The following is a 24121-nucleotide window of genomic DNA, read 5'->3' on the forward strand; positions in this document are numbered from 1 at the left end:
AGGGGAGGAATGGGCCGGTTTTACACTGTGAGGTGATATTGCACTCCCAGTGATCCCTGTTGGATAGTGTTCAGTTTAGCACAGCAAGATCCAACAGCCCCCACCGCTCCCGTCGTTCACGGTCGAGGTGAGCAAATTGGTGGCTTTCCCTCTCAAAACACCCCAACAAACAACCCTAATCTTGCCTTCTGTTCCACCACCATAGTTGCCCCTACCAATCCAACGATACCGGTGCCCCCGATCCAAACCATTGATTTGCCCCCTCGCCCGCCTCTCTGCGGGTGCCAGTATCAAACATGGCCGCCCCTGGCCTGCTCAAGCCCCGCCCACATGACCTCCGTTCAAAAGCTGACAGACATTGACGTTGTCCAACCCGCACGAAAGGCTGGATTTGTGCGGGGTAACGTTTCCTTTCCGCTCCGGAAGAGGAAGCGGCCGGGCGGGAGACATGGCGCTGTAAACAGCCCGGCCCGTTTCTCAGGGGAGGCAATCCAGGAGCAGAACCCCCACCTCGGCTGCACTCTCCTTTCCAACTTCGGTGCCCAGACTGACCCCTCAACCCGTCCGCAAAATGCCAGAGATCAGGCTTCAGCATGTGGTGTCCTGCAGCAGCGAGGACCCGGTGAGAGGGCGGCCCACCTGGCACTTGTCCGGGGGGCAGAGGGTCGGCACGGTTTGGGGGCATCTCCTGGCAGAGGGTCGGCACGGTTTGGGGGCATCTTGAGGCAGAGGGTCGGCACGGTTTGGGGGCATCTTGAGGCAGAGGGTCGGCACGGTTTGGGGGCATCTCCTGGCAGAGGGTCGGCACGGTTTGGGGGCATCTTGAGGCAGTGGGTCGGCACGGTTTGGGGGCATCTCCTGGCAGAGGGTCGGCACGGTTTGGGGGCATCTCCTGGCAGAGGGTCGGCACGGTTTGGGGGCATCTTGAGGCAGTGGGTCGGCACGGTTTGGGGGCATCTTGAGGCAGTGTGTCGGCACGGTTTGGGGGCATCTTGAGGCAGTGTGTCGGCACGGTTTGGGGGCATCTTGAGGCAGTGGGTCGGCACGGTTTGGGGGCATCTTGAGGCAGTGGGTCGGCACGGTTTGGGGGCATCTTGAGGCAGTGGGTCGGCATGAACAATGTTGGTGACACACCATGGTGTCGGTGGGTGGTGAGGCCGGGGTGAGACTCAGCTGTGGACTCTGGAGGGAAGCTGGTTTTCTCCCACATCCACATCCTGGTGCACGGCGGAGAAGAGGGAGCAGCTGACCAGGAGAGTGGACTGTGGGGGCGTGTCTGGCGAGATCGGGTGGGCTGTTGCAGTGAGGCGTGGAGGTGAGAGATTGCAAGAGGAGTATTAGGATCCGATTTCTCCTCGGACGGGATCCCACGGACCCTCTCTCTCCTCGGACGGGATCCCACGGACCCTCTCTGGCAAAGGGACGTACTCTCAGCAATGCACCCTGAAGGGGAGGGGTTCACAGAGACAGCAAAGGATGGAGGGGCTGGGGGGGGGTGCGGCACAGAGCTGGGGGGAGTGAATGAGACTGCAGGTCAGACTGAATGCTGGGGTTGGACAGAGCACTGATCCTGTTGTGATGGATGTTTTATTGCACCCCAGACCCATAAGGCTGAGAATCTGCTCCTTGCGGATACATACCGAAAATGGCGTTGCAGCAACTGTGGAGAGAAGCAGAACTCAGTCATCCTCCAGGTACGTCTGTGCTAGAGGTGAGATATGGTCTTCCCTTCGCACCATGGTCTTGTTGTGGTCTGACCCAGGGATACAGAGACTGGAACTGCGCACGGTGCTCCCGGTGTGGGTCTGACCGAGGGATACGGAGACTGGAACTGTGCTCGGTGCTCCCGGTGTGGGTCTGACACAGGGGTACGGAGACTTGAACTGTGCACGGTGCTCCCAGTGTGAGTCTGACCCAGGGAGACGGAGACTGGAACTGTGCACGGTGTTCCTGGTGTGGGTCTGACCCAGGGACACGGAGACTGGAACTGTGCACGGTGCTCCCGGTGTGAGTCTGACCCAGGGAGACGGAGACTGGAACTGTGCACGGTGCTCCCGGTGTGGGTCTGACACAGGGGTACGGAGACTTGAACTGTGCACGGTGCTCCCGGTGTGGGTCTGACCCAGGGATACGGAGACTGGAACTGTGCACGGTGCTCCCGGTGTGGGTCTGACCCAGGGATACGGAAACAGGAACTGCGCACGGTGCTCCCGGTGTGGGTCTGACCCACGGATACGGAGACTGGAACTGTGCGCGGTGCTCCCGGTGTGGGTCTGACCCAGGGATACGGAAACAGGAACTGTGCGCGGTGCTCCCGGTGTGGGTCTGACCCAGGGACACGGAGACTGGAACTGTACACGGTGCTCCCGGTGTGGGTTTGACCAGGGACATGGAGACTGGAACTGTGCACGGTGCTCCCGGTGTGGGTTTGACCAGGGACACGGAGACTGGAACTGTGCACGGTGCTCCCGGTGTGGGTTTGACCAGGGACACGGAGACTGGAACTGTGCACGGTGCTCCCGGTGTGGGTTTGACCAGGGACACGGAAACTGGAACTGTGCACGGTACTCCCGGTGTGGGTCTGACCCACGGATACGGAGACTGGAACTGTGCGCGGTGCTCCCGGTGTGGGTCTGACCCAGGGATACGGAGACTGGAACTGTGCGTGGTGCTCCCGGTGTGGGTCTGACCCAGGGAGATGGAGACTGGAACTGTGCACGGTGTTCCCGGTGTGGGTCTGACCCAGGGACACGGAGACTGGAACTGTGCACGGTGCTCCCGGTGTGGGTCTGACCCAGGTATACAGAGAGTGGAACTGTGCACGGTGCTCCCGGTGTGGGTCTGACCCAGGGACACGGAGAATGGAACTGTGCACGGTGCTCCCGGTGTGGGTCTGACCCAGGGATATGGAGACTGGAACTGGACAGGGAAAGGGGGGATTTTCCAACCACGTACCCAGAGCATAGGCTCCCACTTGATGAGCAGTCGGCAACTGACTGCCCACAGCTTCCCCCCAGGACTGTCCCACATCGTCAGTACAAAGTTTACGTGGTGAGTTGGTGTAGCACAGCGGACCAGAACAGGGTGGGTAGCCAGGAGGAGGAGGAGGTGGCAAAGGGGAGACTCAGGCTGGCATCATCCTAACAATTGCAAAGATCACTGGATCAGCCAGGGAATTCACCACCTCTTTCCCTCCCAGCAAAGGAGTGGACATCGAGTGGAATTTGAATATTATCAACAGCCCGCCACTGAGAACCTCCTTCACTGCCGTAGCCACTGCCCTTCGGTCCCCAGCACCAACCTTTCCTCTCATCCTGATGCCAGAGAGTGGGTGACATCGTCGGGGGAGGGTTCTCTCTCTCTCTCTCCCCCCCCCAATCTCTGTGCTGTGAGCACACTGACTGGCACGTGTTCAGGGAGGCTGCAACCAATGGCGACTCTGCCAACTGAGAGGAGTACACAGCATCGGTGACCAGCTACATCAGCAAGTGCATCGATGATGTTACTCTGTCCAAGACCATCACTATAGGCGCCAACCAGAAGCCATGGATGACCACGGAGGTGCGTGCGCTGCTGAGGTCCCGCGACTCCGCCTTCAGAGCAGTTGACAAGGCAGCTTTAACAACAGCAAGAGCCAAGCTGTTCCAGGCCATCAGAGGGGCAAAGCGTGCACACACCCACTAATCCACATCGGCTTCCAGGACAGTGGCGACATGTGGAAGAGCATTCAGGACATCACCAACTAAAGCAGTGGACCCCAACCACCGGGCTGCGAGGAAATGATACGATTTGGTGATACGAAACAATATGAGCCAGCTGCACCTTTCCTCATTCTTTGTCAACGCCTACTGTTGAACGCACGTGAGGTCATCAGTCGCTTAAACACAGTGACACCCTCGCGTCAGGCGTCTCTGGTTGGCCTCGGGTAACCGGCCGGCGAGAAGTGCCGTTGCTCCTGGCCTGGAGCGTGGACAGATGGGCGCCACCTCTAAACCTGTTTAGCACACCAAGTATTCATGGGGAACCCGGTGATAAAATATTCACAGACGACCTAATTCGGGCTCAGGGTTTCGTAGGTAGCAGAGCAGCTACCTTGCTGCGATCTATTGAAAGTCATCCCTCGAGACAATCTTTTGTCGGCTGATAGATCCTACCTACCTACGGGGGGGGGGGGGGGGGGGTTGCAATCCTCAGTCGGTCGCTCTCTCTGGACTGCGACTGCCGCGGCCCCGGCACGGGGACCTCCGGCCCTTACCTTGTCCTCTCACTGGTGTGTTGCAATGGTTTTATATGTTCATACGAGGAAAATATACGCTGTGTGTTTAATAGCCAAACGTTACCTAAAATGTTATGATTCTACTGACTTATAAGTGAGCTATAATTGACTTATCACTATATTCACGCAAGGAAAATATACGCTGTGTGTTTAATATTAAGTTTGTTAAATAAACCCTTTTAGAAACAAAATTGAGTGTATTAGCCACTTATAAGTGACATAGTTGACTTATCACCTATATTCCAGTGACAATTAACACCCAGCCCCCCTCCCCCAGCTGGTCCGCAAGAATATTGGCAATATTAGACTGATCCGTGGTACAAAAAAGGTTGGTGACTCCTGGACTACAGGACAACATCACCTGCTGTGCGGGTGATGCCTCCCTCCCAGATGCGCTGAATAACCTCTACGTTTAGTTTGAGGCAGAAAATGACGTGGCGGCAAGGAATCCATCCCTCCTGCAAATGACTAGGTGCTGTGTCTCACCGTGGCCGATGTGAGAAGAACCCTGTGCAGGGTCAACCCACGGAAGGCTGCTGGACCAAACAACATTCCTGGTAGAGTGTTCAGAGGATGTGCAGACCAGCTAGCAGATGTTCTGACTGACATTTTCAACATCTCCCTGAGCAGCGCCACCATTCCAAAGTGCTTCAAGGCTGCCACCATCATCCCTGTGCAGAAATCTTCAGTGTCTTTCCTCAATGACTACCGTCCCATTGCACTCACATCCATCATCATGCAGTGTTTCGAGAGGCTGGTCATGAGGCATATCAAGACCCTGCTGCCCCCCTCACTGGACCCCCTGCAGTTTGCGTACCGTCCCAACCACTGAACAGAACGCCATTGCCACCACCCTCCACCTGGCCCTAACCCAACTGGACAAAAAAGACACATACGTTCGAATGCTGTTCACAGACTTTAGTTCAGTATTCAACACCATCATCCCTCAGAAACTGATTAGAAAGCTGAGCCTACTGGGCCTGAACACCTCCCTCTGCAACTGGATCCTAGACATCCTGACTGGGAGATCTCAGTCAGTCCGGATCAGAGCCAGCATCTCCAACACCATCACACTGAGCACGGGGGCTCCCCAGGGCTGTGTGCTCAGTCCACTGCTGTTCACTCTGCTGACCCACGACTGTGCTGCAACACACAGCTCGAACCACATCGTCAAGTTCACCGATGACACGACCGTGGTGGGTCTCATCAGCAAGAATGACGAGTCAGCTTACAGAGAGGAAGTGCAGTAGCTAACAGACTGGTGCAGAGCCAACAACCTGTCTCTGAATGTGAACAAAACAACAGAGATGGTTGTTGACTTAAGGAGGGCACGGAGCGACCACTGCCTGCTGAAATTTGATGGCTCCTCGGTAGAGATCGTAAAGAGCACCAACTTTCTTGGTGTTCACCTGGTGGAGAATCTCACCTGGTCCCTCAACACCAGCTCCATAGCAAAGAAAGCCCAGCAGCGTCTCTACTTTCTGCAAAGGCTGAGGAAAGTCCATCTCCCCCCACCCCCCATCCTCATCACATTCTACAGGGGTTGTACTGAGAGCATCCTGAGCAGCTGCATCACTGTCTGGTTCGGAAATTGCACCATCTCGGATCACAAGACCCTGCAGCGGATAGTGAGGTCAGCTGAGAAGATCATCGGGGTCTCTCTTCCCGCCATTACAGACATTTACATTACACGCTGCATCTGCAAAGCAAACAGCTGTAACCCCCTGGGTCGCCTCAGGCTCGCTCAGCTCGTACTCGTCTAGAGGGAGCAGCCTTCAGCCCCGCCAAACTGGGTAATCAGCTGGTGTGGATGCTGTGTGATGTCCCCGCCTCGCCCAAAAACAGACAGTACACCATATGCGATTAAATGAGTACAATTTATAAAGGTTACTATAACTAAGTGATTAATAACGATACAGTATATATAAAGAGAAAAAATAAAGAAAAGGCGCCAAACTTATCAAAGTCCAAACCACTTCGTGCACAACCGTTGGAGCTCAATTATTGAAGTCTGCTGGCCACCATTCGATCCCCTCCGAACTCCTCGACTCGCAGCTCAGGACCCTCTGAGTGGTCAACCAAGCACATCTAGCTTCATCCCCCCCCTCCTCGGAGTACCTCCCGGCCTCGGACCCCCACTTGGGGTCTGATCCTCGCCCAGTTTACAGCATTGCGTCCTCTCTCTCGACCCCCTCGCGCCGATCTGCCCAAAAGCCCGTCAACAAAAGTTTACAGACTCAGAAGAAAGAACATTAATCCCCATTTGGTTTACAAAGGAATACCATTCTCGTTATCAGTAAATTTTAACAAACAAGCTTCCAGCACTCTCTCACAACAAAGAAACATTCCTGCTTTTCACAAAACAAAGAAACCCTTTACCAACAGTAACAAAGAAAAAAGAAGAAACCCCCTTTACATAGCATTATGAAGGACCCCACGCACCCCTCATACAAACTTTTCTCCCTCCTGCCGTCTGGGAAAAGACACCGAAGCATTCGGGCTCTCACAACCAGACTATGTAACAGTTTATCAGAGCTATCAGACTCCTCAATACCCAGAGTCTGGACTGACACCAACTTACTGCCCTCCACTGTGCCTATTGTCTTGTTTATTATTTATTGTAATGCCTGCACTATTTTGTGCACTTTATGCAGTCCTGGGTAGGTCTGTAGTCTAGTGTTTTTTTTTCTGTGTTGTTTTCACGTAGTTCAGTCTAGTTTTTGTACTGTTTTATTTAGCACCATGGTCCTGAAAAACGTCTCATTTTCATTGTGTCCTGTACCAGCAGTTGTGGTCAAAATGACAATAAAAAGTGACAACTTGACACACTCCCCAACACTGATTCTCAAGTTCAAGTTCGGTTATTGTCATTCAACTGTGCGCGCAAATACTGACAAATGAGACAACGTTCCTCTGGACCAAGTTGCACAACACTACATATAACCCACACACACCACATGAAGTAACGTTACCACAAATAAAACATTTTCCAGAAGATTAATGTTTAGTATAAACATTTATGATACAAGTTTAAAAAGTGAAAATTGTGATGCTATTGTGCTTCATAACTGACGAAACCTGGGTTGTGGCAGGAGTCCAGGAAAAGCTGTTTCCCATCCTAACTGTCCTTGTCCTAATGCTATAGGAGGTCAACGAGATTGTGGGACGGAAGGGAGGGTCCTGCCGACATAGTGCTTCTGATGGGTGTGAGACACGTGCCAATGATCCCCTCAGAGATCATTGCAATCCTCTGTACGGACTTGCGATCGAGTGCCTCGCAATTCCCTGAGGGCTGGTCTCTGGTGAATCATGTCAAACAGCTGTAAAAATGGTGCCCTTTTTGTCCTTGCAGTTTGAGAAGGCAGAATTGATTCACAGCATTGATATCGGCAATGAGGGGTCTGCTTTCGTGGAAGTGTTGGTGGGCAATTCAACATCAGCCTGTGAGCAGGACTTTGAGGTGAGCACCCAAGACATGGTGTCAAATTAAAAGAGAAGGTTGACAGGTCGGGGCACCGAAGATGGATGGAGAAGACAAGAGAATGGGGTTGAGTGGGAGCAGATTCTCTGGCCCGAGTGGCCTAATTCTGCTCCTACATCTGTTTTAATGGTCTCCTCTCTCCCAGGTGATCCTGGTCTCCTCCTTCTTCATGTCTCCCACGGAGAGTCGCAGCGGTACCAACCTGAACCGTGTCCGGATGTTTGGGCCTGACAAGTTGGCCAAAGGTGTCCTGGGGAAAAAATGGGACCGTGTCAAAGTGGTCTGTACTCAACCCTACAACAAGGTGAGCGGGGGCTTAGAGAACAAAATCACCGTGGAGTTTAAATGTCCACGTGGACAGACGTGCATTAAAAAACCTATTTGCAGCAGCATCAGAGACTGTTCACAAGAAAAGCTTCAACGTATAAGTGCTTAATTTTTACAACAGAAAAGGTCAATTATATTGCAAAATGAGGTCCTAATGATTCTGATTTTAGTGTTACTGTGCTGAGTTAGAGAAGGGAAGAAGCCGTTCCTGAACCTGGTCAAGGTGCACTACAACACAAGAACAGGCCTTTCGGCCCATCTCGACCATACCAAGTTATTAATCTGCCGGGTCCCATTTTCCTGCACCCGGTCTGTAGCCCTCCACACTTCTCCTATCCGTGCACCTCTCCAAATTTCTTTTAAATATTGAAATTGAGCCTGCATCCACCATGTGTCTGGCAGCTTGCTCCACTCTCTCATCACCCTCCAAGTGAAGAAGATTCCCCTCATGTACTTTACCTTTCACACTCAACCTATGGGCTTGTGTTCTAATCTCACCCAACCTCAGTGAAAAAAAGCCTGCTTGCATTAGCCCTATCTATACTCCTCAGAATTTTGTGTACCTGTATTAAATCTCCTATATTCCAGGGAATTAAATCCTAACCTATTTGAGTTTTTCTTAAAATCGGGTCTTTATAACATCCTTGTAGATTTTCCCTGTACACTTTCAGTCTTATCTTTCCTATAGTTAGGTAACCAGAACTGCACACAATACTCCAAAGTAGGCCTCAGTAACAACCTGAGCATAACATCCCTACTCCTGCATTCAGTAATTTGATCTGTAAAGGCCAGTGTGCCTAACACCCTTTATGACTCTGTCTACCTATGTGGGATATGGTAGTGTGGGACTTCAGGCTTCTGTACATCCTGGCCAGTGGGTGCTGTGCCCACTAGAATGGGCTGGATGGTGGGGATCTTTGTAGATTGTGTAAATACTTCCGATGGTGACAGGCGTGTCCTTAATGTAGTCCACTGGCTTCACTAATCTGCAGCTTCTTACTCCAGGCACTACTTGTGTGTTTAAAACAAAAACTTGTCCCACACATCATCTTCAAACTTACCCCCTCTCATCTTGTATCCATGCCCTCTAGATTTTATTAGACGCCTCTCTGTCTGAAAAGATTCTGACCATTTACGTGCTTATAATTTTATAAACGTCATTCAGGTTCCCCCCCCTCAGCCCCTGTAGCTCCAAGTTTGAAGATTTGAGATGGTTTCTCCTCTCCTCATAGCTCACTCTAATCGGGACAGCATCCTGGGCACCTGTTGTGATGGAAATGAGACATTCTTTGGGTTGCAAATGGATACAGCAGCCTCTTCTGCTCCCTCTCCAAAGCCCCACATTCTTTCTGTAATGGGTGACCAGAACTGAATGCAATACTCCAAATGCAGCCGAACCAGAGCTTTATAAAGCAGCCAAATAACTTCCTGACACAGAGACAGCAGATGCTGCAAATCCAGAGCAACACACACAAAGTGCTGGGTCTCAGCCCGAAACATCAACTGTTTATTCCTTTCCATTGTGCTGAGTTCCTCCTGCGTTTTGTGTGTGTTGTTCCTGATCCAGTGCCTCAAGCGTGCCATGTACCACCTTTACTGCCCCGTCGACCTCTGCAGCCACTTTCAGGAAGCGATGGATAGATCCCACGATCACTCTGCTGCCAGCCATTTATCTTGGGAGATGGTGTGGCCATTCTGTCCCTCTTGCTCTAGTCTATCGCTCTGCTCGATCTCCCAGTTTCACCCTGCAGAGGGTTTATGAGGATGTTGTCGGTGTTTCTGAGCGAGGGAGTAGGGGAGTCCAGGGAGGGTTGGATTCGGCCTTGATTCTGGCAATGAAGTTGGGAAGCATTTCTACAGGTTTGTAGAAACCTTGGGATTGGGGTTTCTCGCCACCGATCATCTGCGTTTTTGAATATATGAGAAACTTGGATCGGCATCTATGGGAAGATGAGCTAGTACTGGAGAAAATGATATTAAGAAGAATGATCCAGGGAAGGGATGGGTTAATGTATGTGACACGTCTGATGGCTCCTGTACTTGATGGCGTTTCGTTGGGGGAGGGGTTGAGCAGTGATCTCATTGAACCCTAGCAAATATTGAAAGGCCAAAAATAGAGTAGATGTAGAGAGGATATTTCCTAGTCAGTGAGTGTAGGACCAGGGAGCACTGCCTCATAATAGAAGGAGGTCCCTATCAAAGGGAGTTGAGGGTGAATTTCTTTAGCCAGAGGGTGGTGAGTCTGTTGAATTCTTTGGAGGCAAAATTATTGGGTATGTTTGGCTCTTGATTAGTGAGGGGGTTAACGGCTACAGGGAGAAGGGAGCAGAATGGTATTAAGAAAAAATCAGTCTTGATTGCAAAGTGGAGCAGACTAGATGGGCTGAATGGCCTAATTCTGCTCCTATGCCATATGGTCATATGTCGGGCTGGTGTCAAATTGGATTAAGAGATATGGACGGGGCAGAGTTGGATAGTGCAGCGGCATGGTGGGTGTCAAAGGTTTCCGTCTGTCTCTGTATAACAGACATCGAGAGGGGTGAAAGGTTTCTGTCTGTCCCTGTATAACAGGGATCGAGAGGGGTGAAAGGTTTCTGTCTGTCCCTGTATAACAGACATCGAGAGGGGTGAAAGGTTTCTGTCTGTCCCTGTATAACAGACACCGAGAGGGGTGAAAGGTTTCTGTCTGTCCCTGTATAACAGACACCGAGAGGGGTGAAAGGTTTCTGTCTGTCCCTGTATAACAGACATCGAGAGGGGTGAAAGGTTTCTGTCTGTCCCTGTATAACAGACACCGAGAGGGGTTAAAGGTTTCCGTCTGTCCCTGTATAACACGGATCGAGAGGGGTTAAAGGTTTCTGTCTGTCCCTGTATAACACGGATCGAGAGGGGTAAAAGGTTTCTGTCTGTCCCTGTATAACAGACACCGAGAGGGGTGAAAGGTTTCTGTCTGTCCCTGTATAACACGGATCAAGAGGGGTTAAAGGTTTCCGTCTGTCCCTGTATAACACGGATCGAGAGGGGTTAAAGGTTTCTGTCTGTCCCTGTATAACACGGATCGAGAGGGGTGAAAGGTTTCCGTCTGTCTCTGTATAACAGACATCGAGAGGGGTGAAAGGTTTCTGTCTGTCCCTGTATAACAGACATCGAGAGGGGTGAAAGGTTTCTGTCTGTCCCTGTATAACAGACACCGAGAGGGGTGAAAGGTTTCTGTCTGTCCCTGTATAACAGACATCGAGAGGGGTGAAAGGTTTCTGTCTGTCCCTGTATAACACGGATCAAGAGGGGTTAAAGGTTTCCGTCTGTCCCTGTATAACACGGATCGAGAGGGGTTAAAGGTTTCTGTCTGTCCCTGTATAACAGACACCGAGAGGGGTTAAAGGTTTCTGTCTGTCCCTGTATAACAGACATCGAGAGGGGTGAAAGGTTTCTGTCTGTCCCTGTATAACAGACATCGAGAGGGGTGAAAGGCTTCTGTCTGTCCCTGTATAACACGGATCGAGAGGGGTAAAAGGTTTCTGTCTGTCCCTGTATAACAGACACCGAGAGGGGTTAAAGGTTTCTGTCTGTCCCTGTATAACACGGATCGAGAGGGGTAAAAGGTTTCTGTCTGTCCCTGTATAACACGGATCGAGAGGGGTAAAAGGTTTCTGTCTGTCCCTGTATAACAGACATCGAGAGGGGTAAAAGGCTTCTGTCTGTCCCTGTATAACACGGATCGAGAGGGGTAAAAGGTTTCTGTCTGTCCCTGTATAACAGACATCGAGAGGGGTGAAAGGTTTCTGTCTGTCCCTGTATAACAGACATCGAGAGGGGTGAAAGGTTTCTGTCTGTCCCTGTATAACACGGATCGAGAGGGGTGAAAGATTTCTGTCTGTCCCTGTATAACAGACACCGAGAGGGGTGAAAGGTTTCTGTCTGTCCCTGTATAACAGACACCGAGAGGGGTTAAAGGTTTCTGTCTGTCCCTGTATAACACGGATCGAGAGGGGTAAAAGGTTTCTGTCTGTCCCTGTATAACAGACACCGAGAGGGGTTAAAGGTTTCTGTCTGTCCCTGTATAACAGACACCGAGAGGGGTTAAAGGTTTCTGTCTGTCCCTGTATAACAGACACCGAGAGGGGTTAAAGGTTTCTGTCTGTCCCTGTATAACACGGATCGAGAGGGGTGAAAGATCTGCAGTTCCCTGTAAACCAAGCAGAGAGATTCACTGGACCACGAAGGTTGATTTTGTTCTCTAATATAGTTTTCTTTTCTTCTTTCCGCAATCCCTTACCTCTTCAAATGCTGGTGTAGAATTTGCCCTATGGGCTGTCGTTCATCAAATTTCACTCTACTCCCGAAGCTGATGAGAAGACCCCAAATTCCTACACTGCGGTAAGTGACTTGCACATCTGCAAGTTGCAGATTGTTCATTATGTTAGTGGTGGGGCCCTTCTACGCCCATCTTGTCCAACCTACTTACCTAAACTAGACCCACTTGGCAACATTTGTACCATATTCCCCAATCCACTTTTCTATCCAAATGTCTTTTAAATCTTGTAATTGTACCCACTTCTACCACTTCCTCTGGCAGCTTATTCCATAACACCCACCACCCTCCATGTGGAAAAACTTGTTATCAGATTCTCTTTAAATCTTTCCCTTCTCACCCTATCTACATCCTTAATGGTTTTAAATACTTCGTTTAAGTTCAAGTGTAATTGTCCTTCATCATATGCTTGTATACAGCTAGACGAAACAGCGTTCCTCCAGATCCAAGGTGCAAAACTGCATCCTGATGTTCCAAAGCATAACACTAACTCTGCTCCTCTGATGGTTGTGTCCAGGAAACTGTCCTCAGGAACTCCTGCGTTGCCGGAGAGGCTGTTTGCTGTTTCCTACTCCAGAGGGAGCGGGAGGGGTGTGGTTCCAGAGAACAAAATTGAAGGAGCGTGTTTTTCATTTCGTTTCTCTCCACAGAAAGTGACCAAGCTCGGCCAGTTTGTGGTGAAGGAGGAGGGGAGCACTGAGAGCCTGCGGCCGGGTAGCCTCTTCTTCAACAGGGTGACCAGGCCCTCGACCACCACTGCAGGTGGGACAGGAGAGGGAGGACTGGGACCATCTCCACATTCATTTACCCCAAGCACCACCCCCAACTCCTGACTTGGGACATTCCTTCCCCTGCCACCACGTTCTGTATGTGTGTCGTGGCGTACAAATTGCCTTTACACATTCAATTCTGCCTGGGAGCTGGGATGGCCCCCTCCCCACTGCGCCTACCTGGGAGCTGGGATGTCCCTTCCCCCTCCTGCCTGGAACCTGGGACGTCCCTCCCCTGCCCGCCTGGGAGTTGGGGAGTGCCTTCCCCTTCCCCTCACTCAGTGTGGGGCAGGTGTAGTTACCCACTCTGTTTACCCCACAGGGTCTCCCCTGTCAGTGAGCGAACGGCCAGTGGCGAGTTACGCAGCAGCCACTCTACAGGCCAGTGGGGTCACCTCCCCTGGCTCTGCCCTTCTGGGGGACAATGAAAATCCACTGGTTCAGCCCAGCCTCCGGGATCTGACCCCCAAGGTAGGCGCGCTCCTTATGTGAGTGATTCCTGATATCAGTCAGGGACGGTGAGGTCCCGGAAAATATGGGGAGGGATATTCAGGTTATAGGCAAAGAGTGGCAGTGGAGGGAGGGAGAGTGCTGGGGAGGGGGCAAGTTGGGGGCGTGGGAAGGGTAGGAAAGGGGAAGGGCGGTGCGGAAGGATGGAGGGGGTGAATGGGTTGGTGGTGAGAGGGGAGAGTTAGGGAATGGAGGGGAGGGATAAAGGGTTAGGATGGGGAGCGGACGGCTGACAATTCCTCCCGTTCCCCACCTTGCTGGACTCTGTGACCACAGGATGCCGCGCCAACCAAGAGGAAGTTTCAGTTCCCCAGGGAGCAAGGGAGGAAGGAGAAGGAGACGCCGGAAGGTTCAGGCAAGAAGGGCACCCCATCGCCATCGGCTTCGAAACGGCCCCGAGGTGAGGAGGGAGAAGTGAGGGGGAGCAGGGAAGGTGGGTCAATACCCCTGCTGCAAATGGTGTTGCCAGTATACCCTGGCACATTAACAAAGGTTGGGAGGTGCCCAGTGGAATCCCAGTGACTGGGGAAGTTCACATCTCTGTCGGTGGGACCTTGCTTTGCATATGCCATCATGGGGCTTCCTGAAATGGGAGTTGTGGAGGGTAATGAGGTTTGGAGTGATCCAAAGTTGTAACTATTTCTTCCCACCCTCTTTTCAACTTCCTCCTCCTCCTACTTCACTTGCCCTCCCTCACACTCTCCCCTGCTCCTTGCCCTTTTTTCCACCTCCCCCCACACCACCCCGCTCTCTGATGCACAGTAGATCATCTTACTCCAAAGACAGAGCCGACGTTAGGGAAGAGGAAGGCGGGGGCAGAGGGGAAACAGTCAGCACCCTCTGCCCCAACGCCCGACTTCCACTCCATCTTGGGAGGCACCGTGCTGGTCCTGAGCGGCTTCCAGAACCCCTTCCGCTCGGAACTGCGGGACAAGGCGCTTGAGATGGGGGCTCGTTACCGGAGCGACTGGGACCCCGAGTGTACGCACCTGATGTGAGTGCACAGAGCAATTCCACAGCTGGGGTCTGGGAGTGTATACAACAGGGAAACAGGTACATGGTTCCCTTAGAAGTGGTGACAGAGGGTGGCAAAGAAGGTGGATGACCGGGCACTGACTACAGGAGTTGGGATGTCATATTACAGCTGTACAAGACGTTAGTGAGACAGAGCTTTTGTATTGTGTGTACGTCCAGTTATAGGAAGGATGTCATTAACCTCAAGAAGCTGCAGGAAAGACTTATGAGTATGTTACCAGGACTGGAGAGTTTGAATTATAAAGAGAGGCTGGAGAGTGTGGGACTGTTTTCCCTGATGGGTGACCTTATAAAAGTTTATAAAATCATGAGGGGCAGAGATCAGGTGGATGGTCACAGACTCTCCTCCAGGGTAGGGTTGGGGAGTCTAAAACTAGAGGGCATAGGTTTAAGGGGAAAGAGGAGATTTAAAGGGGACCTGAGGGGTAAGTTTTCCACACAAAGGGTGCTGGATATTATGGAACGAGATGCCAGAGGGAGTGGTAGAGGTGGGTACAATTACAACACTTAAAATGCAGTGCCTCATAAAAGTGTTCAGCTTTGTTTACATAAATGACTATTACAACCAGGGACTTTGATCCATTTAACTGAGAATTTTTATTTGTGTATCACCAACTCTTTTATTTCATAGCAGGGCCCTAAAAACAGGGAAAGCGGTAACTAAAGATTCAAAAACTGAATTATCAGCAGTTCAAATGTAGTCATCGTTCTTTGCTCAGCACTTAGTTGAACCACCTCTCTCAACTATTATAGCCAGTAATGTTTTGGATAAGTCTGTATTAGCATTGTATAGCATGATTGGCACGTTCCTCCTTGCAAATTTGCTCACGTTGTGCCAGGTTAGTTGGGGAGCAGCGATGGACAGCTTGAGGTCTTACCAGAGATGTTCAATTGGGTTACGGTCAGGACTCTGGCCTTTCAAGGACATAAATTTCCTTCATTTGAAACCACTCCATGGTTGCATTGGTACTGTGTTGTTGTCCTGCTGAAAGATGAACTTCCTCCCCACTTTCTGGCAGTCCAGCAGGTGTTTATCCAGGATCTCTCTATAGCAGTATTCATCTTCCCATCAATCTTGACCGGATTTAAAAGCATCCCCGTAGCATGATGCTACCTCCACCATACTTCAGTGTCCTCCCACCACCAGACCTTCTTCCGCATCTTTGCAATATTTTCTAAGCAACGCTTTGCTAAGTCTTCACAGGCAAGGGTATGCTCTTTTTTAAGCCGGGGCTTCTTCCTTGCCACTTTTCCATAAATACCCTTGTTGCACAAGGCTTTAGAGAAGTGGAGCCATTAACTTCATCGCCAGTTACAGCTCACTCAGAGTGACTGTTAGAGTTAGAAATGCCATTCTTCTCCAGCTACTAAGTTTAGAGGGGCAGCCTGAACTAGGCAGTGTGGCTGGGCTGTGGTTTCATATTTTTCCACTTTTTAAGGGGACTGTACTGAGCTCTGAGGTACGTTCAGTGCCTTTGAAGTGGTCTTGTACCCTTCCCCCGATTTGTGCTTCACTGACTCACCTTGAGTGCTCTTTTATTCCCATTTTGGTTTGTTCTGTTGAAAACCTACCATACTGTTGGACCTTACAGAGAGAGGGGTATTCATTCAGGTAAATCCTCCAATTTTCTGCATCAACAAATGGGTCAGTTGGTAAGGTAATACATTGCACTTGCAGAAATTAGCATAGTTGTTACAAAGTGGATGAACCTCACAACCTTGTTTTTCAGACTTTAGTAAATTGTTGACAAGTTTTGGAACTTTTCTTTTTACATGCTTTGTAGATTAGTTCAAAAATCCGACTTGATAAATTTAGAAAATGAGAGAGTGAAATGTGAAAATAGTTGTGGGGTTGAACAGTTTTCTTTTAGGCACTGTACATTTATAATGGGGTATGAATAGGAAAAGTTTTGAAGAATGTTGGTCAAACTCATACAACTGGGAGTAACTTGGATAGGCACCTTTGATGGCATGGATGAAGGGTGCAATTTCATTTTATGACTAGCCTGAAAGTGACCTTTCTCATTCTTTCAGTTAACCACACTGATCTCTACCCAACAGTGACCCAACCCCAGCTGTTTTCTGATGTCTCTGTTTACTACGTTTACTGGGTTCTCACAACATCCTGTTTGTCCCTTCCACAATCTCCTGGAATCTTGCTGGACTGCGAGATAATGCCATGGGCACTATAGAATGAGTTTGTCAGTGGGCTGTGGGAAGGGAGATGTTTCACTCAGCGCCTGCGGTCCCGTGGATGGCTGCATAAGGGTGTTCTTTTACCCCACCCTTGTCTGTTACAGCTGTGCGTTTGCCAACACACCCAAGTACACGCAAGTGAAGGCACTGGGCGGCACCGTGGTGCGGAAGGACTGGATTCTCGACTGTTACAAGCGAAGACGCCGGCTCTCTCACAAACGGTGCAGACATCTTCCCTCCTCTTCTCCGGTCTACCTGCCCTCTGCCCTTCAGACCTCACAGCCCCCCCCCCCTCTCTTTTTCAGTTTACCTCCCCACTTAGTTTTAATCTCTCTACCTTGGCCCCTACATGCCTCTGCAGCTTCTCCAACAGACCACCCCCATACCCCCTTCTCAGCCTGTGCCCCCTCCTTTCCTTTCACCCTCCCCCACACCTCGCTGCCTCGCCCGCCCCAAGTCTCCCTCTAACCCATTCACCTCCAGTTACCGTAACTCCACTACCTACACTGACGCCTGTCCCTGACCCTTGACAGTTACCTGCTGGACAGGCCTGCTTCGAGCAGCGAGGAAGATGAGGGGGATGAAGAGCCCAGGCCCCCGGCACAGACAGCTCACGGGAAGGTAGGAGAGATTGACGTCGTGGAGTGGTTTAGCATACGGCTGTTTTGGGGGGGGAGGTGTGCACAGGAACCTGAACAGCCCCCCTCCAGGGTCAGAAATGGGCAATGAAATGCTCAGTCGCCAAGGGTTGATTTCCCAGTGCCAAGGGTTCCCTCCAGCCGGGTGGGTGGTGGTCTGGGTGGGCCGTCCCCGTCACTCAGGAGTGATTTCCCAGTGCCCAGGGTTCCCTCCAGCCGGGTGGGTGGTGGTCTGGGTGGGCCGTCCCCGTCACTCAGGAGTGATTTCCCAGTGCCCAGGGTTCCCTCCAGCCGGGTGGGTGGTGGTCTGGGTGGGCCGTCCCCGTCACTCAGGAGTGATTTCCCAGTGCCCAGGGTTCCCTCCAGCCGGGTGGGTGGTGGTCTGGGTGGGCCGTCCCCGTCACTCAGGAGTGATTTCCCAGTGCCCAGGGTTCCCTCCAGCCGGGTGGGTGGTGGTCTGGGTGGGCCGTCCCCGTCACTCAGGAGTGATTTCCCAGTGCCCAGGGTTCCCTCCAGCCGGGTGGGTGGTGGTCTGGGTGGGCCGTCCCCGTCACTCAGGAGTGATTTCCCAGTGCCCAGGGTTCCCTCCAGCCGGGTGGGTGGTGGTCTGGGTGGGCCGTCCCCGTCACTCAGGAGTGATTTCCCAGTGCCCAGGGTTCCCTCCAGCCGGGTGGGTGGTGGTCTGGGTGGGCCGTCCCCGTCACTCAGGAGTGATTTCCCAGTGCCCAGGGTTCCCTCCAGCCGGGTGGGTGGTGGTCTGGGTGGGCCGTCCCCGTCACTCAGGAGTGATTTCCCAGTGCCCAGGGTTCCCTTCAGTCGGATGGGTGGTGGTCTGGGTGGGACGTCCCACGAGTGTACAGTTCTGTCCCCCACAGGCCCCTCAGCTGGAGACCCAAAGCGAGCAGCAGGATGCTGTTCCCAGCACCTCCCGGCAAAGCGAAAGGATGGCCACTCCAGAGCGGGTCTACGAAGGGTCCACAGATGAGGAAACAGAAGGTACAGATGTGTTTGTGGAAGGAAAAACTCCCCCGCTGGGACACTGGTGCCAGACTCCTCCTCTGCTCATTGCCCGACGCTCCCTTCCCACTCTGCCCCTCTCCTCCCATGCTCTCCCCTTCTACCCAGATCCTCTCTCCTCCCCAGTCACATTCTCTCCTCCTCAGCTTGACCCAGGCCTGCTCCTCCTCCTCGTCCAGCCAGCCGTCTCTCTTCAAAACTCACATTCTCAGATTCCCATCAGCCATTTCCATTTCCAACCCCTCCCACGTGCGTGCGTACACTCACACACACCCATAACCCACCCCCCACACACACACTCCCCCCACACACCCACAACCCACACACCGCCCACTCACACACGCACCCCCACGCACACACACACACACCCACACACCCACCCAATCAGGTGGCCAATTTACAGTAGCTTGTGAAAAACTCCACCCCACGTGCCATTAGGATGTGAGATGGAAACGAGGAACCCGTTTTCCAAGGTGACAGAGTTGACCTGAGCTGGTTCTATGTTTGGTCAACTACCTCTAAACTTTCCTATCCTGGTATCTGTCCAATTGTCTTTTCAATATTGTAAAGAAGCTGCCACTCAAATCCCCTTTAAATCTCCCGCCTCTCTTTCAACCTGTGTCCTTGAATTCTTCGTGCCCCAGCGCTGGGGAAAAGACTATACATTGAAGTCATTTATTGTCGGTTAACTGTACGCACGTATGCCATCAAACGAGACGATGTTTCTGCAGCTCGGTGTAAAACACAGTAGTACCTATTACACATAACACAAGAATTACAGTAAATCCTCAAATGAATTACACACAAGTAAAGTGCATAAATTAAATACTGTAGTGTACAGGACTGATTAACTGCCAACACTTGGAATGTGACGCTGCAGAGAGTTGCTTCCCATTCTCACTGTTCCCCTCTCTATGCATCGGAGTCTCCTGGCTGATGGTTGAAAGTCAAAGAGGATGTTGGTGGGATCCTTAATAATACTAAGGGCCCTGCGTATGCAGCGCTCCTGATAAATGTCCCTGAAGGATGACAGGGACACCCCCTATGATCCTCTTGGCTGTTCTCAGAGTCCTTTGTAGGGTCTCCTGGTCCGGTGCTCGACTGCTCCCAGACCAGATGGAGATGCAGCTTGTCAGGACGCTCTCAATGGTGCTCCTGTAAAATTCAATTAAGATTCGGGGGGGGGGGGGGTTGGGAGTGGCCTCTCTTGCCTCAATTCCCTCAGGAAGTGGAGGTACTGTGCCACCTTATTCAGAGAGGTGATATTGAGGGACCAGGTATGGTCATCCGTGATGTGAACTAGCTGGAACTTGATGCACTGAGCTCTCTCTACAGAGGAGCCGTGTATCAGCAGAGGGGCATGATTCATCTGCACCTTCCTAACCATTTGCTTGGTCTTCTCCGGGTGGTGGTTCTGGGAGCAACCACCGCCCACTTCACTTCCTCTCTGAGCTCCAACTCGTCATTGTTTATGAGGCCAGCCGCTGTTGTGTCATCCGCTAACCTGATGACATGGTTTGAGCTGACGCAGGCTGAGCTCGCAGCCAAGGGGAGCGGCAGTGCTCACTGTAATGGGACTGACTGTGAACCTTGCGTTGAGAAATCCAGTTACAGAGGGAGTTGTTGAATCCAAGGTGAACAGTTTCCCACCAGTTTCTGGGACGTGATGGTCATGCTGCTCTTCATCATTTTATATACCTCTTCCTTGCCTTACACGCTACTGAACAAAGCTTCAACCTCCCCAACCTCTTTCCATAGCTCAGTCCCTCAAGTTTCAAAACTTCTCGTAAATCTGCTCTGCACTCTCTTCAGTTTAATGCCATCTTTCTTTCAGCAGGGTGACCAAAGCTGAACACAGTACTCCCAAGTGCAGCTTCACCAATGCCTTGTACAACTGCAACGTGACTTGTATTAGGTGCCAAACGCCTTCTTCAGCAACTGTGCCACCACTCTCAGGGAACTACATACTTGTATCCCAATCCTTTTATTTTACAACACTGAAGACTCAGAATCAGCTTTGTTAATCACATGAACATGGAAACCAACAGAGAAATATGTGCATTGTATTAACCACCAACATAGTTTGTAGCGCCACCAAGCTTCTGGTGCTAACATAGCACGTCCAATGAAGTTCAGCCGAATACCATGCACCTAACACACAGGGCCGGCCTCTGGACCCCCAAACGCATGACAGGCCACCTTCGAGCTCCCAGTCTGCAGACATCGGCCCCAGACTCACTGACCTCCATCCCTGAAACCCTACTGTTCACAGTAAACTCCTGCCGTGGTTCGGCTCCCCATGTGTGATACCTGGCACTTGTGCTTGTAATCCAATCTGACACAGAGTGGGTTTCAAACCTGACACGAAGGGGGACGCTAAGCGTCTTTGAGACCCCAACCGTTGACCTTGACACCCCTCCTCCCCCAGCAAGCAGCAGGTTAACTGGTGTCCCCTTTCTCTCTCACTCCAGGAGCACAGAGGACGGTTGATGACGATTCTGGCTGTGACACGGAAGATGAGATTAAAAGGTGGGTCTCGAATCCGAGTGCGTGCACTCGTGTCCTGCAGTTCCCCAGTGCCACTGGAGAAAATCCCACCCTGCCATCCCAGGACATCCACAGCTCAGTCCGAGGGACAAAGGGGAGGGAGGGAATTTCGAGGCCTAGATAGCTGAATGCCTCAAGGTCAAAGAGATGGGAACTGATGGGAGAGAGATGGTGGGGAGGTCAGGATTGGAGGAGGAGGAGGATGATTGAGGGAAGAGCGTGGAGGGTCCACAGAAGTGGGCAGGGATATAGGGGGCTGGAGTGTTTGGTGATCAATGTGTTTAACCTTTGACTCCCACCTGCACAGGGTCCAGGATCACCTCCAGAAACAGCAAGAAGAGGAGAGCGATCCGTACGCGGCGTCCACCGATGAGAACACGGATGTAGAGGACACAGCACCGGAGATCAGCCTGCCCATTCCAGAGCTGCCTGGTTTGTACCTGGGACACCACTGTGTCTCTGTGACCACCCCCCCAACCCTTCCCATCTCTGTGACTGCCCTCTGCCCCTTTCAACCCTCCCATCTCTGGCCCCAACAACATGCCCATTCTATGTCACTCAATGTCCCCTTCTCCAAAGCACATATTTCCAGTCCATCTCGTCCCCCAGCACCACATCCCTGCACCCGCCCCAGAACCGTCCATCCTCTCGATATCCAGAAGCCTCTCAGACTGAGCCTCCAGGGATTGGGTGGGAGAATCCCTGCATCCCTGGGATCCCCATTACCTTCTGAGTGAATGAATCTCTCCCCATCTCTGTGTATAAAAGCCACCCTTCCCCGGTCAGCGGGCTGAGAGACGGGGGAGCCACGCACCACATTCCCCATGTGGAAGGTAGAACAGAGTGAGAGTGTGTGACTGAAACCATTTGTCTTCCACAGATCTCTTCGTGGGGAAGCACTTCCTCCTGTACGGGGAGTTTCCAAACAATGAGCGTCGCCTATTGACTCGTTACATCACTGCCTTCAATGGGTGAGGAGGGTCAGCGGGATGTCGAGGGAGAGATAGTGGGGAGTGAGTTGCAAGCTGCAGGGATGAGGAGGGAGTGAGTGGCAGAGAGAGAGCCATGCAGCGGTGAGGGAGCGACGTGATGCAGGGAGGGAGTGTTGCACTGCGGGAGGTGCAGTGGTGAGGGAGGGAGTGTTGCACTGCGGGAGGTGCAGTGGTGAGGGAGGGAGTGTTGCACTGCGGGAGGTGCAGTGGTGAGGGAGGGAGTGTTGCACTGCGGGAGGTGCAGTGGTGAGGGAGGGAGTGTTGCACTGCGGGAGGTGCAGTGGTGAGGGAGGGAGTGTTGCACTGCGGGAGGTGCAGTGGTGAGGGAGCGACGTGATGCAGGGAGGGAGTGTTGCACTGCGGGAGGTGCAGTGGTGAGGGAGTGCCATGCTGCAGAAAGGTGGTTTCCTTTACAAAGTATCAAACTTCTGCATTTGCAGTGTTTCTGTGGGCAGTCTGGCCAAGTTTCTTACTGTACTAGGAGACCATTCAATAATCTGATTGCAGCAGGTCTTGGACCCTGTGGGTATGTGCTCTCAGGCTTTTGTATCTTGTGCCTGGATGAATAGGGGAGAGGAGAGATGTCTGGTGTCTGTGGGGTCATTGATCATGCTGGCTGTTTTACTGAGGTAGTGGGAAGTGCAGACGGAGTCCGTGGAGGGGACACTGGTTCCCATGGTGTGCTGAGCTGTGTCCATAACTCTGCAGGTTCTGGCGGTCAGAAACAAGAAAGGATGCTTCTTGTGGTGCATTGATATAAATCGATGAGGGTTGACAGAGACGTGCTGAATTTCTTCAACCTCCTGAGGAAGAGGAGGCCCGAGGGAGCTTTCAGGCTCCCCTCATTAGAGGAAGACTGACCATTCACCCTAGCTAATGCCTTGATAGACTTCCCCTTCTTGGACTGGAACAAGTTGCTGGTGATGTTCAAAACCAGGAACTTGAAGCTGTCCACCCCAGCACTGCTGGTACAGGAAGAAGTGTGGATTCTGCCTGTGTGCTGGTGTCACTGACAAGTTCTGTTTGCAGATGGGGAGAGAGGTTGTTGCCTCTACTGTACATACAAGCTGACCTGTTGTGTAACTCTCCCTCTCTGCAGCTCACTGGAAGACTACATGAGTGAGAGTGTTAACTTTGTGGTCACAGCTGAAGATTGGGATGACCGATTTGATGAGGTGAGTGGCCCTCCCATATTGTCCCTTCCTCGCTGACCCTCCCATGGCACGATGCTCCCGCCTCAGCTCAGTGGGTGGTGGTTATATGGGCCAGATTTATCGAAGCTGGTCTTACCGTTTTCCCTTCTCACCACCCCTCCTCTGGGTGCTTTGATTCCTCCTCGCCGACCCTCTCATTGCGCAACACTCCCTCCTCATCACCCCTCCCTCATTGCTGTGACCCCTCCTTGCTGCCCCTCCCATGACGTGGCCCTCCCTCAATCGTGACGAGGCTACAGTGGATGGGACCTTGGTGGGTGGGGTATGTGGGCCAAATGTCTCAAGGCCTGACAATGCTCTCGTATTTTTCCCTCCTCCAGGCTCTGATGGAGAACTCGAACCTGGCTTTCGTCCGCCCCCGCTGGGTGTACACTTGTAATGAGAAGCAGAAGCTGGTCCCCCACCAGCCTTACGTGGTGGTTCCCAGCATCTAGACCACCCAGCCATCTGCAGGGGGAGAGAGTGGAGTCCACCTTAACCCAAGGAACTCCTCTCTCCCGTGCTGCCCCATCTGTCACTGTGCCCCCTTTCTGCCTCCACCTTTCTGTCTGATGCTGAAAGCTTGGGGGCAATTTGGTCTTTGTTCTTCCCCAATCGTCCCGACCTCTCTTGTACCTTTTTATAGTGCTCTCTGCACCTTCCCCTTAGTGTGTCAAGGACAGACACACTCCCGCCTGCCTTTCCCTCGGGCACAAGAGTTTCCGTTGGTGCCACTTCTGACCTGTTTTGTGATTTCTCAGAATTCAGTTCTCATCTTCTGTTGCTTCTATTTTGAAATACAGACAATAAAACTAGGATTTCACAAA

At 52.0% G+C, this 24121-nt stretch overlaps 1 protein-coding gene across 5 annotated transcripts; it reads left to right on the forward strand.

Annotated features, from left to right (window-relative positions):
• xrcc1 (X-ray repair complementing defective repair in Chinese hamster cells 1) lies at window positions 1–24121 on the forward strand. Of its 5 annotated transcripts, none has more exons than XM_059961408.1 (17): window positions 1–622; window positions 1602–1711; window positions 7629–7736; window positions 7903–8061; window positions 12381–12461; window positions 13047–13158; window positions 13489–13637; window positions 13953–14076; window positions 14439–14670; window positions 17012–17128; window positions 17441–17528; window positions 18421–18541; window positions 21034–21091; window positions 21417–21541; window positions 21990–22080; window positions 23201–23276; window positions 23636–24121. In XM_059961408.1, exons 2-17 carry the CDS (start codon window positions 1646–1648, stop codon window positions 23747–23749), a joined length of 1821 nt encoding a protein of 606 aa, XP_059817391.1. In that variant the 5' UTR covers window positions 1–622; window positions 1602–1645; the 3' UTR covers window positions 23750–24121. The 5 variants fall into 5 exon arrangements, with proteins under 5 accessions (XP_059817391.1, XP_059817389.1, XP_059817390.1 ...); XM_059961406.1 differs by having other exon boundaries at window positions 2–622; window positions 1602–1694; XM_059961407.1 differs by having other exon boundaries at window positions 2–622; window positions 1602–1694; window positions 14442–14670.

Source organism: Hypanus sabinus, unplaced genomic scaffold (genome assembly GCF_030144855.1).
Source record: "Hypanus sabinus isolate sHypSab1 unplaced genomic scaffold, sHypSab1.hap1 scaffold_450, whole genome shotgun sequence".
Taxonomy (NCBI): domain Eukaryota; kingdom Metazoa; phylum Chordata; class Chondrichthyes; order Myliobatiformes; family Dasyatidae; genus Hypanus; species Hypanus sabinus.